This window comes from Patagioenas fasciata, chromosome 1 (assembly GCF_037038585.1).
Source record: "Patagioenas fasciata isolate bPatFas1 chromosome 1, bPatFas1.hap1, whole genome shotgun sequence".
In the NCBI taxonomy this organism is placed as follows: Eukaryota; Metazoa; Chordata; class Aves; order Columbiformes; family Columbidae; genus Patagioenas; species Patagioenas fasciata.
The window spans coordinates 163,528,834-163,544,410 of NC_092520.1; the positions used below are offsets into that span (position 1 = coordinate 163,528,834).

Below are 15,577 nucleotides of genomic sequence, written 5' to 3' on the forward strand. Positions count from 1 at the left end.
ATGATATTGGGGAAGAGTTGAACTCTTTTCTTGTGAAAAAAACCCTCATGCATGATGAATCTTCTGAATTATTCCGTAAAGACAATAAACATATGGATGAGGATTATTAGGTCAATGTGTGTATTTTAGCTTAGAGATCTTTTAGAGACAGATTTCAACAAATATTTTATTAGAGACTAGTCTCTCATTGGATGAGAGTGAAGATTCTTTGAGACATGAATTAAAAGTTAGAAGTTAGAGATTAGGAACAAATTGCTTGTTTTTAGAATGCAGAAATCCCAGTGACATATCATAGGGATCCACACTGAAGCCTGTGCTCAGCACGTTCAGAAACAATTTTGAAAAGATGGTGTGAGGTTTGAAGTGGAATATGCTGATGATAAAGAATAAATTTGAACAGCTGAAACAAAGACGGGCCACCAAAAGGTTCAGAAGGTCTTATGGTAGAAAATAGTGCATGGTAAAATGGAGGATGAAATTCAACAATGAAATATGAAAAACATTGAAGAGAAAAAAACCCTGTGACTACACTATCATGAAGATAGACACTAAATTAGGTACTAGTATGCAGGAATATAATTTTATGTGAAAAATAATATATGAAACAGCTGTAATTGACTTCTTTCTGGTGGCAACTGTTCTTCAATTTCACATATGCTTTTATTTGCATGTACACAGTTACACCACAGTTGTACCACATGCTGATGTGGTTAAACTACATTGTATGTCCAGATGTGACAGCACGATGAGGCTGCTCTTTTTTGAAATACACTTTTGTTGTTCCTAGAGCAGAGGTTTCCGTGGTCTTCTCTTCATAATCATCCATGTGGCCATGTGCCGTGACATTTTTTAATAGTAGTATCAGAGTAATACAATGAGTATCCCTTGAGCTTCTCTTTGTTTAGAAGGTATGTGAGACAGCCCTGCCTCTTATAGCTCTTATAAAGAAGCCAGATGAAAGGTGAGAAAGTATATGTAGTTGCAAAATTTTAAGTACTTTGCCTAACTCCTCAGCAGGCACAGCTGTCCAAGGCAGTCCTGCTACCTAAACTGTGCTACTTGTTCTACAAACCAGTATATATGTGCATACATACATATATATTTTTAACATAAATCATAGAACTGTATAATAGTTTGAATTAGAAGGGACCTTTAAAGATCATCTAGTCTGAGGCTCCTACCATGGTAGGTATGTGCTATGTGCTTCATACTCCCTACCTGTAAGGAACATCAATCTGATAGTTGTTAGTACACAGTCCATTGACTTAATGGTAGTTTGCAGTGCTGTTACAAGGCTGATTTTTATGGATAACATGAAAAGGTTCACCAAATACCTGAAATTAAAACAACTGAAGTGGTTGTAATGTTGTATATACAAAATTGTAATAACTTTATCCTTTTCCTTTTACTAATGTTTTGTGAGAAGTAGACAGTTTTGTCTCTGCTATCTTACATACTCTAAACAAAGGTGTTGTAGCAGTGCAATACTACAATAAATTTGTTAGTATACTAGTTCTTTCTAGACATAGAACTGAGTTCAAGAATTATAATCTGAATCCCATGTCCCCAGTGGCATGATAATGCATTGTTCCCATCCATGTCACCAGCCCTCACTGTTCAGTTTGGCTTTTAACCTCTCTAAATGTGGTCTGTTTGAACAGCTCTTCGATTTGTCACTGCATTGCACTGTATCAAACAAATAAGTCATCCTTACCTTTTACTAAGGTTTTAATAAGGAGCTCTTGTGCTCTTTTGGGAGAAAAATCAAGAGTCACCTTTCAGCCAGTTATGGAACTTCAAACTTCATTTTCAATCTCAGTATCACTGTCAGGACTTTTTGCTTAAGGTGTCAGTAGGTGTATGAAAAAACCCTTTATAACTAGGTCAGCAAATGTATCCATTGGTCAGAAAATGACCCAAAAGATTTAATGCAACAATTAAGAAAATTAAGGCAGTAATGTTTCATGAAATTATAACTTCACCTTTCTCAAGAATTAGGAGATGTTCATTGAGAAGACATCAATATTTGCTTCTAACATTTTGAAACCTCAGTAATTTCAAAGGAAAAAAAGAAAAATCTTAGCAAAACAACTCATTTAAGTCTTGTCAGTGTAGATCATGTAAACTATTTTAGTTTATCTGAATATTGATGAATTTACACCAGTCAATTTCTTACTTAAAAATATTTAAATAATTTTTCTTCAATTTTCTTTCTTATCTTCTTTGATGATGCTTCACATCTTTTCCCTTAACAAAATGGTGTTATCTTTCTAGCAAACTTTTACTGTGCGTTATTTGTACTTGCAGTCTGTTTCTTCCACTTGTCTGTTTCATAGACTTCTGCTTTTATAGTAAAATTACTGTCGTCCTATCACACGTGTTGGCTTTTTTCTAGCTTTGTGGTGGTTTTCAGTCTCGCAGTTCAGTGTGTTTGTTAAGGCTTGTAGTGTCAGTGCCCTTGGAGCCTCTCAGATCTGTTCTCTGCTGAGAAGAAGAATTATATTTTCTCTGATTTGGGGGAGTCTCCAAGCAAACATTTAGAGGGATAGTCTATCCACCAGAATACCCCTGAATGACAGAGAACTCTTTTCTTGTGTTTATCTGCCTTTAAAAAAAAAAAAAAAACAAACCCAAAACAACCCATTTTAGTCTTTCCATTAACTTTAGTAGGTTGTCAATAAGGTCCTTAAGCCAAGAAAAGGAAGGACTGTTTCATTCCTGTATCCTGCAAGATGGAGGTCAGCAGAACTAAGCTTTCATCCTCAAGTATTCACATCTTACAGATTAGTCCTAACTTTAAAGTGTGTAATGAAAATATTTTCACTTCTTGTCATCTGGCACTGGGGATGTGGCCATTTTAAAGTCACATTTTAAATCTCTTTGATGCAACCCTGAAGGCTCTTTAAAGCCAAAGTTACCACCAGATCTAGTGTGTTGGAAGATTATGAAAGCAACAATCAGGCATTTGATCAAATAATTGAACTCTTATGCCAATTAGAAGTGCAGATGTAACTCTTTTGGGTCAGGAGACACCACATGAGAGCCCATTTGTTAAGGCAGAGGTTTATTTAGCAAAACATGCATGATGTGGTGAACCAGTACTACAGTTTCCCAAATGACTGTCCTATTGATGAGTATTCCCCAGTGTTAGATACCTGGTCTGCCCTAGGGAATACAGCAAGGGAGCTCTTTTCTTGCACACTCTTCTTCTGTAACTTGAGACAAAATCAAAGCTCCTGGTTTATGATGCTTTTATTAGAGAGCTTAATTCAGAAGTTGGTTGACGCATTGATAATCTTTCACCCATTACTTGCTGATATATTTAGCTTGATTGGTAAATTTGCTTAATGTTGACTGAGCATAAACTGGAGCAATCACACACAAATCAACAGGTCTACAACTACTCACTTGTCACATCTGAGGAGGCAGGAGCAGCCTTTTCCCATTTCCCCTTATCGAATATCTGTAATTTAATGTGCAGCTTTTTTCAACATCATTTGTGCTAGGTAGCCAATCTGTAGATCCATGAAGTTGGCAAACCTATAAAATGAAATAGTATTTTGCATGGTGTCTCTTTGCCTGTTTCTAAAATTAATGCATTTTACTTGCTGTTAGTCATCCCATGGAGGACTAAAGCTGCAGGTTTATGTTTAACCAATATTGTCAAGCGACTCTTCATAGTTAAGACAAATATTTTCTTTTAATAGGCTCTGAACATTTTAATGGGAAAGTAGGTAGTGTTGAATTTGAAATTACAAGTGTTTTAAACCGGAAACCTGACTCTAAAAGTATTTTCCATCTATTCAGGGAATAGAAGTGTAACATGGGGTTCTAATCAGAATGCCTTTAATTTTTTAATTAACATATGTAATGTGCAAAGCCATATTCCAGCAAATAGTTTTATGAGTAAGTGATGTGCCAAAATATGTCCACCTAAACCACTTGTCAAATAATTTATAGTAACAGTAACTCTGTAGAAATAATGATGTGTTTCTTGACAACTTGCATGCCAATCTGTGTCAAAAAAAGATAGAGGCTGCATTTCACTGAAAATATTATTTACTGTGAATAGTTTGCCTGGCCCTAGTTGCGAAGAATAGCAACAGTTTGCTTTTCATCAGTGTCATAATTTCAGATGAAACCTTTATGGATGCCCTCTTTTTTTTCTGTGTCTCTGGAAGTCCTGGAAGGGTCAGCAGTGAGCTTCCTGCATAATACATCCCTTTCCATTCTTGTATTTAGCTGGGAAGCACAATGCTCAGATAACGTTGGCTTGTACCTGTTTTTCCATTTGTTCTGCCCCTTCTGTGAGCAAAAGATTTGATTACAGTTGGCAATGGCTTTATGCTCTGGTTCCATTTTCTCCAGATCAGTGATTTCAGACTCAATTACCTCTGCGTGCCTTTCCATCTCCACCACCTGATTCTCCAGACCATTAAATTATGCAGTGAATGAATCACTTTTATTCTCCAACAAAGGATGGATTTATTTTGATTTGTGATTAGCACGGAGGACTTCCAGGAAAGGCTTTGGGAAAAGTTTCTTGCCATGAAAATGGCAATTTGGAGGTGGTGTGTGCATGACGTGACTCAGAAGTTGGATCCTCTCTCTGAGGAACTTGCCATTTAGCGACCACACAGCTTGAAGAAAAGCAACCTTTTCACCTTGAATTTCTGCTTTTGGGTTAACGTCCAGCATCCAACATTCATTTGGCTACATTGACTCCAAGATGTTATATCTGATGTCTGCCCAAAAAGACAGTTCACTCTAAGAATGACTGCCTGAGTTTGATCACCTCTGGTGGGTACTATTGATGTCCACGTTCTACTGATAACAACAGTAAAACATAAGCAAAAACCAGCATCATGTGCTGCTGTTTCAGAAAATGGTGCGATATGTTGGCAGCAGTAAAATGAAAGCCTTTGGCTGTGTTTGAGGTGGGAGGATGCTCAGACAAGTCCCCTGCAGGTGCTGCTCCACAGTTTCTGGCATCTGTCTCGGTGTTGGTGAGCTACAAGAACTGTGAATTAAATTTACTCTGGTTTAGATCAGGTTATAAGTATTTTTATTTCTGAATGCATAGATGCTAAACTTCAGCTGTGTAAATGAGCACCATTAACATTAATTATATTTAAAAAGTAAAAGCTTTCTGCAAGTTCCAGCTTTCTAGCTCCTGCCACCGTGTGCTGGAGCTCAGAAAAGGCAAATTTATCACGACTGTGTCTTGTCCTTTTTTTCCTCTGTTATGTTGTACTTTATCATTACAGCCAACAATGATAAAATAATGACATTTATCATGCACTTATTAATAAAAGAGTACTAATAGGTCTCATATATATATACATATATATATACCTGCTTTTAGATATTTAAAACTAACACCGCCAGCTGTGCTGCTGATTTGTGATTCAGAATAGCTTGTGTTGCAGAATGTGTCACTGAGAAACAAATATTTGAAAGTTCCCAAATCCTTAATCTTCAAAATATCTCATTTTTAATTAGAAAAGGATTGCAGTAATGCGACCTGTGCAAAAGCCAAATCTGATACACAAACAGGCAAAACTAAGTAAATGAAACAAAAGAAAATCTGCTTTAAATGATCTTTCCTCAAACCTTTTAATATAGTTCCCTTAAAATATAAAAAAGAAAAACAAAACCTTTCCAGTGATCTCTATCTGATTTAATCAAATTTTTCAAAATTAAGATACATTGACTTAGGACAAAGTTTTGAAGTATATAAAGTAAAGCATGTCCTGTATTTCTCATTATTAGCACTAGATTTTAAAAATTATTTTAATTAAAAAAATCTTGTTGATAAATCCTCAGAACACCCAACGACTCTATATTTCCATAAAATCTATTACAGAAAAACTATGCATAATAAAGAAAACATGATATAATGAGTTATTGTTTTAATTGCTTGTATACATACACACAGATACTTGTATCTTTCTCAAGAGCTGTTGAGAGTTTATTCTGCCTGAGGTGCATCCTTTTTGGAACTCACTTAAAGAAATAGGAAAGAGTTATCATGGATGCATTAACAGACATCTGGAAGTAGTTTGAAGATGAGACAGTAGCTGGAATAATCTCACTCCCTTTGAATTTGCATTGGTGAATCTACTCAGTCATGTTGCTCTCCTTCATTTCTGCTCAACTGTGCTACAATGCTAGAAATATCATATCTTATAGGTATGTTGCAAATTTCTTTGCCATATTGTAAGTGAAAATAATAACATAATCTGCTGCACTGTAGAAGATGCTCAGGAAAAAAGTTATGTGCCTCTGTGTGTGTGTGTGAATATATACCTAGGTTCTTAGTTCCTAAATGTTTTTTTTTAAGTACTTGTGTATAAATACATAACAACAGTGGAAAAATACATAATATTACTCTTTCTTTTCTCTGTCCTGTAAGAAGATCACCTACTATAATTCTTATGATATTATACCCCAACTTTCACATGGATTTATTTCCAAACTGAGCGTGTATCAGTGCCATCTGCTGACTCCAAACAATATTGCTACAATGTTTGAATAGCTATGGAGAAGAGCATTCGCTGACAGAAATTTGTAGAGGATGCAAAACCAGGGATTAAATAGAGTTACACAGAATGTATGTGTATCATTTTGAAATGGTACAGAAGAAATTATCACACTGGAAAAATGAAAAAAAGCCTTCCAATCAGCAATATTTCTTAGTGTAAATAGTGAATGAGTTTTGTGCAATTAATATGTTTTCACTGATTATCTGGAGGTAAACCCAACTATTAAATGGCACAAGAAACTAAGAGAGCAGGATCATGTGAGATGTCAAGGCATTTGTCTGCTCTCCAAAGCATTTAAATATGTAAGTCTAAATGCTCACTAAATCTGGGCAAACACGCTTCACCTAGGAACAACCTCACTGGAAGTAATGTTAGGTTCCTTCTGAAGAAACTCAGGGCGCAATATAAACAACCAAACTAATTCTGAGTTTCCATAAAATTTTCTGAAAGGCTAAATCTGAAAAAAGCTAATGGTATATCTGAAAATAAGTAGCAAGAAAAGAAATCCTACTTTTTAAACTACTGTATATTTTTTTCAGTGTTTTTAGAGCTTTTGCATTTGTTTGTGTGTGTGGCTATATATGAAAATCTCTAAAGAGTCATTGAAACAAAAGGAAAACAGGACTAATCTATACCCAGTTTCCAATGTGTCCCTAGATGCTTCTATGGCCACCCTAGTTTGCAAGTTGGTGTATTGTAGGGAACAAAAAAGAGTGAGGAGAGGGAAATCAAGAGAATAAGAATGGAAAAGAATGAGTCTTTACACTGAACAGTTAGAGAGATTTTAATGAAATTTTCAAAGAGGATAAATACAGCCACTTTTAAATTATCTTCTCCCAGGCTGCATTTTGACTACGTAGGCACACTGCACAGTGTTGTTATTGGTTGATAGCAATAGAATATTTCTAATGGGATATTGAAATAGAAAGTTTCTAACAAAAATAAACCCTAGCATTCCCAAGCACTACTGAAAAAAAAAAAAAAGGAAAAAAAAAAAGAAAGAAATGCCTTGCTTTTTCAGCTAGGAAGAAATATGGAAGAAACATGGAAGAAAAGTGCAGTGAAATCTAGCTAGAAAAAGAATGTCCTGAGAAGTGGGACTGACAATGAGCTTTTGACTGATTGCCCGGAGCTGTGACTCTGTCTTCCCTGTTGCTTGGCAACTCCATGTTATCACAAAGAAACTGATATTAAGTTGGAACAGGCTGCATATGGTAATTTACGTGGGAAGATACTCTTGCAGTGGGAAAACCATTTTATTTCTAGTTTCTGTCAGCATAAGTAGGTTTCACATGATGAACTGTAGTACATCCCCTGTTGGGTGCATTTTACCTAAAAAGGTAAAGAGTGACTCTGCCTTGGAAAGAGACTGCGCAGAAAAAAAAAAAGAAAACCCAACAAAACCCCCCACCTTGTTATTCGTTAGACCTCCTCCTAGTGTCTACTCAGACATTTCTTCCAGAGGTAGTGACAAAAGCTTCTTTTCATACCTGGGTGGATCCAGTGCAGATTAGAGAGATGGAACTCGATCATTATCATTTATATATAACAATCCTTAAGAGCTGTTGAGATTTGCCCAGGACCTCACAGTCTTATACAAACATTAAAAGATGATCCTTAGTTTATCTAAATAGTCCTTGTTCTTTCTTTTGTGTTGCCAATAGTTAAGTGCTAAGTTTCGATTGCAGTTTATTTCTTCTCTGCTGAAAGAAGATGCTGCACATGTACCAGTTACAGAATTGTTTGAAGACCATGGTAGAAACTGTCATTCACCTTTGAATTTGGCTGGTACTGTACGGCTGGAAAAGGACTAAATTTTTATTGAGATATATAGAGAGAATGGCAAGGGTATGTATGTAAAGCAAATTTTACCGTGAAAGCTTTGAGCCGCAAGACATACATAATCCATAATGGTGTTTTCATATATGGGTTTAGGTCTAAGATTTAAGTAGAAAGAGAGAAAGCACAGAAGGCTCAGGATTTAATGCAAAGCTCTTTTTTCTAAATGCCTGGTTTACTCATAGCTCTACTGAACCACCACCACCACTGTCTCTCTGCATTTCTATTCTGCAACATTTCTAGTAATTTAATGCAAACATGCAGTCCTACAAGCAAGGAAGTACTTCACATGTCTTCAGGACTCCCTGTTCTGGCTTTGGTCAGCAAAACACTCCCTGTCTCCAGGCTTCTCTCTACTGCAGAGTTAACTTGAAATATAACTCAACTTTTGCCCTTGGCTCAAATCCCAAGCGTACACAAAAACTTCTGACTTGAGTATGTTGATGCTGTTCAGCTGAAGGGGTTGGCCTGGGCTGTCAGAAGGCACAGGCAGCAGCTTCCATTAGCAGAGTTAATACAGCTACCCGCTGCTGCTCCAAGAACCTGTCTTCATTGCCAAAAAAGGTGTATTTTTACTGTAGGATAATTAGCCTGAATTAACCGTCCTTTTTTAAAAAATAAAGCCCACCATCTCTCTTCTTACCGTGAAGACATTGCTACCCTGTTAACTCAGAGTGTCCCCTTTAGTTGAGGCTAAGCTATAATAACTGAAGAGGAATGAGCTCTGCAATGAAAACAGCCCACAATGTCCTGGGCATCAAATAGACCCAGGGACTATGAGCAAAGTCCTTTTCTGAAGGGACTCATGGAGGGAGGGAGCTTCCTTGCTCACTTTTCATTTGTCTAGCACAGAATGTATCAGCTTGCATCCTATCTACCCAAGTAATGAGTTTGTCTCCTTTTTAATTTACCACATCACCTCCAATAAATCCCAAAATGCTCTGGGTTGTTATCTGACTTGGAGGGGAATAATTACTGGATTTGCTCCAGCAGCAAGCCTGGCTTAATTAAAACACAGTGTATTTCCCAAAAAGGTAGTGACCAATTTTATTCTGAGTGAAATCTAAAACAACTTTACAACAAAATGCAGCAGATGAACTCTGCTTTACCCTGAAGCTTTCAGGACTTTCAAACTGAGTTGCCCTGTTTCATCATGAAGAGCTGATTTAGTACACCTCTTTACCACTAGACGCTAGTGCCTAATTTTACTCACCTTAACTGTTGTCTTCCAAGCTAATTTCTGACAAATACCACCTGTTTCTTAAACCCTGGCATTAGGGTAACATAAAGCTTGTAGACAGTCTCCAATACCTTATGTTCATCACATGTTCTCACACTTGCTGTGGAGTGTTATCTATGCCAAGTCGCAGCATCCTCTGCCTTGTGGGCCATGCCAGACTAACGGCAGCCAAGATGTAGCACCTGCTCTGTGTGGCGACAAAAATAAAATACCTCTACCTTTCCCATCATGCAGATTTGTTTGTTTTTTAATTGAAAGTGTTTTTTAAACAGTTTGGTCACTATGGCTTTTATTAAGAAAAAAAAAAACTGCTTCCTGTATTACCCATATTTTCTGTATGCAGTGTTTCTCACTGATGAGGAAAAACTGCTAATATGTTTTTATTCTTGAATTCTGATGAGCACAGAACAAGGGCACAAATGTGAAACAGACAAGAAATAGCTAGGACCTTTCAGGGATACAGTGACCAAGGGAGGGGACAAGAGGTCTGGGGGAGATGCTGCAGGCCCAAACCGAGGCAAGGGATCCCTCCCATCGTGTCCAAGCTGAGATCTCCAAGAGGACATCCCAGGACTGGGGAACTGCTGAAAGCCACCATTCCCATCTTGGCCACCATGCCCATTAGCACCTGCAATTAGTTTCAGCTAGTTATACTCTCAGTGTTTAAAGGAGAGCAGGAGTAAGAAGAGAAGTTTAAACATCTTTTTGTTTCCAGCACTACCCAAGTGTCTCATATAAGACTGGATTACTCAGAGGGTGAGATATATAGCTTGCCACGTCCAGGATTTTTATTTCATATCTGCCTCAGGTTTGCACTGACTGTAGGACTGAATTCGATCAAAAATTAAAGTGGATTCAGAAGTATTGTCATTGGCTTATATTAATGTTATCAAGTTAATTCTCAAGTTTTTTCTATAGTATGACTTCTTGTTGACTTTCAAGGATTGGTACACAAATGAAAAGACAGGTAAATTGAAATTAGAAATAGTAACTCAACTTTAATTTTGCTTGTGATAACATTATCAACTGTGAAAACACAGCTGGTTGTCTTTGTTCCAGCACCAATCCTAGCATGGGAATTATAAGCTGCATGTATGTTTCTCTCAGAGTGCAGAAGAACCACGGAAGTTGTAGGTGAATAAACAGACATGTTGACTCAAGGTGCAAAAGTGATTTTACGTGCTCAGAATGCAAATTAATTTACAGGCTGGAGAACCAACAGATATGGGATTGGGAAGGCAGTAAATCAAAAGGCAACAGAGTAGACAAATCTTAATGTTAATGAAAAAAAGACAAACAAAAATATCAGCAGAAACCTTTGCCTCCTCTAATAACATTAAATATGACTCATGCTTTTGCGAACTTTGATGGGTGGTGGTACCAAAATTGTTCTATCTACTACTGACAGATGGTAGGTTTCTTGGTTTTAAAAATACGAAAACAGCTTGATCTCATGTATCTTGGTTTAAAAATAAAGCTCTTTTTATAGTATGTCTCAATTTTGACAACCATACTCTGCAGTAAATATCGGATTCCATGTGTGAGTGCATTTTAAAAGCCTTAACCAGACTCTTATTTTATGGGTAGGCTGTTCCTCCTTAGTTTTCTGAGGTCCTCAAAAAGAGGACTCACAGCTCAAAGTAATGGCTTTTTCTGTTTAACTCCAAAGCTTGAGTTGGTTGTGAGCTCAGTTTTGAATTTAAAAATGCATTTCCTTGTTAGGTAGCTTTCTTAAATTTAATTTCAAAGATGTGTAAATACTGAGTTAACCACCTTTTTGTGATGGTAAACCGGGCATAAATCTGCAGGAGTAAAATGCAACTGAATCTATAAGCAAAATGATTTCTTCTTCATCTTGCAGAGCACAGATAACTCAAATATATCTATAATTGCTCAGAACAAAAAGTGCTTTGACAATGATATTGTTTGCTCGAAGAATGTTTTCATCACTGTTGGAGACACTGAGATTTATTTTAGTGAACCTTCTGAGAAGCAGGTTAGTTATTTTCTTTCCTTTTTGGGTTGCCCTTTAAGATAAGCATTGTTACAACTCCAAAGGAGCGTGTTTTTAGAAAACAACTCTCAGTCTAACATAGTATAAGTGCCTAGGCCTGAATAAAGCAGCAGGTCCCAAGAAAATTTTTTTTTCCAAGTTCTATTTGTCCTACAAATACTGCTCGATAGCCTCAAGCAGTCAGAGCATATTGGCATATATTTGTTTCTTTCCACTTGGTTTTGAAAGGGAAACCAAAATACAAAATCAAAGCAAACTTGAATAATTGAAAAGATAAAATCTCAAAGTATTAAAGAACTTTTCTAGTAATATTATTGATGCAGCTATATGCTAAATATAAAGTATTCTTCAGTGTACACTTTGTTATTATTTGGCTGCATGTCTTAGTAGAATTACTTTATTAGATCTTAATAAATATTCATTTCTGTCAGAAGACCTTAAGGGGACAGAAAAACAAATCTAACTATCAGCTTTGGAAGGCTGGATATTATACTGTGATACACTTTCCAGAACAGGACATTACAATTCTGTGGGATAAGAAGACAATGATGCATGTTAAAGTTGGACCTCGATGGAAGGTGAGGCAAAATAAAAACCTGAGATTTTGTGTAACAGTGTTGTTAATATGATCTCTCTTTAAATAACTGTGATTGTATTTTCTTCATGACTAACTTTCCCAGTGATATAGCTGTTTATCATGGTGTTCAGCTGCTAGCATTTCCCAGGTAAGAAGAGACTGACAATGTGATTTAATGGCTGGACTCCTGAAGAGACAAAGTGTTTCCTACAGGCATGTTTACTCTCATGCTCCGTACATTGCAGCCTTGCAGATATGCAGTGCTCTGACTCAAAGCTGGTCTGGGGGTGGGAAGAGAGGGTTAGTTTTGAGTTACCCAGTTCACTGTGTTGTTTTCATAATTGGTGAAACCAATGGAAAAGAAGCTTCCATATTTAGTGACGTGGAAGACAGCAGGTTTGTAGCACAGATTGGATTAGACTGATGATTGAATTGCACCCTGAGGTGTAGTAGAGGCTGTTGAGATGAACAAATGGAGTCACATCTTGGGTTTAATTTAAGAAGACAAGATACAGGAGAGGTTCTAGACAAAGCTTGACATTTAAACCTAATAAGTGTACTGTGATGGTGTTCTGCCATGATGCAGTGAATATGAGGCTCCTTTTCTTGCCAGTTGCTCTTCTCTATTCCATTCCTACACCATCATCTGCTTTGGTGTCTCTGCAACTCAGTCTTTGGGTCCCAGCAGAGTAACCTTATCTGCACATTCAATAATTACATTCCTGCTTCATCTCAACTGTGAATACACATATTGAGAAGGGGCTGTATCCAGTAAAAGAAGGCACTCTATGCTGGAATACAAGTGTAACTCAAAGTTACAATGACCATCTAATCTGTTTTTAAAACAACATTATTGCAGGCTTTTGTCCCAGTAAACATAAAATGCTTACTTCACATACAAGCTGACACCAGCCATCAGTACACACAGTGAAAAAAGAAAATTCTTCTGTTTTTGAGTAAGCTAGCAGGGAGCTGAATTCTACAGGTTGCATGCAAGGACACCAATACATCAAGCTCTTTCTGTTTCCAATGACTGTTTCTTCCAGGGGCTTCAGTCCAGTAAGATAATGTCTGCAGCAGACCTTAAATAAAAAGAATTCATGAGAGTGAGCCACAGCACTCTAGAAATGCAACTCCACATTTTAGTGTTGTGGAGAAACATATTTTTCTCTATGTGTGTATATGTGTATGCATGTATATATACTTTTTTCATCAGCAGCACTTACCCCAACAGAAGAAAGTTGCAGCTCTTTTGTAACTGCTGTTACAAATGTTCTTGCTATTGTGAGCTAAAATTAGAGGCAGCAAGTTTTAATGACAACAACTAGTCAGGCTTCACAATAATGAGGTAATTCACCTGAACTTTTGACTCTTGGACTGGGTGAAGTACTAAGCTTTCAGAAAAACATCTGACTAGATTCCAGTCCCTTTTCACAGGCAGACAGTAAGGACAGGTTCTGGAAAAAGGAAAGAAAAGGAAAACATACATTTCTATTAAAAGTTATATGCAATATAGAACTGTAAGCATAGCAGAGTGTCAGATATTTTCAAAGCATAAGTTAGAGTTGCATTCACCTTTTTCAGCTTAAGAATATTTTATTCCACATATGTCATTTGTACTGATTATTGACTGTCAGTATATGTAAAAAAATATAATCCCTCTCTTTCAGGGTAAACTGGCAGGATTGTGTGGAAATTTTGACAAATATACTTCAAATGATCTGACTACATCAAACAACATGGAGGTGAGAAATGCACAGGTGTTTGGAGACAGCTGGGTATTAGGGCAGGTAAGTCCCATGTCAGTAAAACTGACAGTTTTAATCTATAAATGAACATGTTATAAGCACATGATGTGCAGGGATTTTCTAAATACATGGTCTTTGTACAAGAGGACATTTTAATTTTTATGTCTGTAGATGTGAAATGTCTTAAAAACATCTTATGTCATAGCAAATATGTACTGAATTTAAATGAAACCAAACAATCTCTTTAGGGAAGAATGTATTTTTCCCTATATGAGGTAACTATCATAGCTGGCTGGATTATACTTTTTTATGTAGTTAGATACATTGCTTCTGACATTTTGGACTCAGCCAAATTTTAAAAACAATTGTAATATCTCTGGTGTTGGAGGCGTCAGGATATCAAAAGTAAATAGAATCCAAAGGTCTGGAAAAAAGGTTTCTTTTTGAACACTGAAAAAAAAAAATGGCGATTTTTAGTTATAGTTTGTGAACAGGGAACTAACTGACAAGCAGTGGGGGGAGACAGAAAAGGCTCAGGACAGCAACAGGCACAACCCAGTATGGAAACTTTTTTCTGAGGAGGAGGGAAAAGGCTCTAGAGAATGGATGACCAGAACTGTGTTTTTTTTAACACAGGAGGACAAATGTTTTATTAATTTGTGCTGAAAAGATGTAAGGTGAACCTTGTAATGAAAGGTGAGCCTTGTGAACCTCCCAAAAAATCATTATTTGTAAAGCACTCCCTTAAGATGTCTGTGAGAACCAGTTTTTAATCTGTTTTCTCCTTGACTCACAGCAGCAAATTGAATGAAAATCTCTTATACTACCTCATGAAAGCATATAATACCTATTCTATATTGGAGTAAATATTTTGAGGCTTCTCTCCCTCCATAACTCCCATTGGATCGATTTTATTCTACATAAAATGTTCAAATTGTGTGAGCAAGCAAGGCAAACATATAGTGTTGGTGGTTATACTGCTCATCTAGAAGATGGTACATGAAGATATCTGTAAATACTTTGTATGAAGTGTATGAAATTCTCTTTTTGAATTTATATAGTTCAGTGGCTGCTTTAAAAGCGTGTAGTGTTTGCATAGCACATGAACTTCTAGGATGTTATGATCTTTGCCCAAACTTGGACTTGCCTTTTTTTGTGGCCATATACATATATTTTTGTAAAATCTCATGTAGTATTCTGATCTCTGTGGCTGCCAGAGAACTCAGGATCTAAGTTCAATATTGGCCTCAAAGGCAGCCTGCGCTCCACCAGACTTGACACTTCATCTACCTGCACAGTAGGCTTTGGGGATTTTTTCAGAAAAGATCTTTGGCATTCATAGAGAACTATCCTGGTCATCTTTTCTGCAAAATCTAAATACTGTAAAGGGGTATTTCATAACTGCAGGCTTAGGACTCAACTCTGCTACCTACAAACACACTTGCATTAGCCCTGTAAAGCGTGGGATGCTTCCAAGGTGTCTCCCTCCCGGTGGTGGCAGTGTTATCCCCCCATGGCAGTGCTATTCCCCCATGGCAGCATTATCACCTCATGGTAGTGGGACCCCACATGGCAGCACGTCCCCCCATGGCCGTGTCCGAGCATCCACACAGG

The 15,577-nt window shown here is 37.0% G+C and overlaps 1 protein-coding gene across 1 annotated transcript in view; it reads left to right on the forward strand.

Moving 5' to 3' along the window:
* OTOGL (otogelin like) overlaps nt 1–15,577 on the forward strand; it is an 87,854-nt gene that overhangs the window by 34,396 nt on the left and 37,881 nt on the right. Inside the window, exons 23-25 of the mRNA XM_071803950.1 lie at nt 11,486–11,620; nt 12,070–12,216; nt 13,886–14,005. Coding sequence (XP_071660051.1) covers nt 11,486–11,620; nt 12,070–12,216; nt 13,886–14,005 — 402 coding nt within the window. The remainder of the gene's footprint in view (nt 1–11,485; nt 11,621–12,069; nt 12,217–13,885; nt 14,006–15,577) is intronic.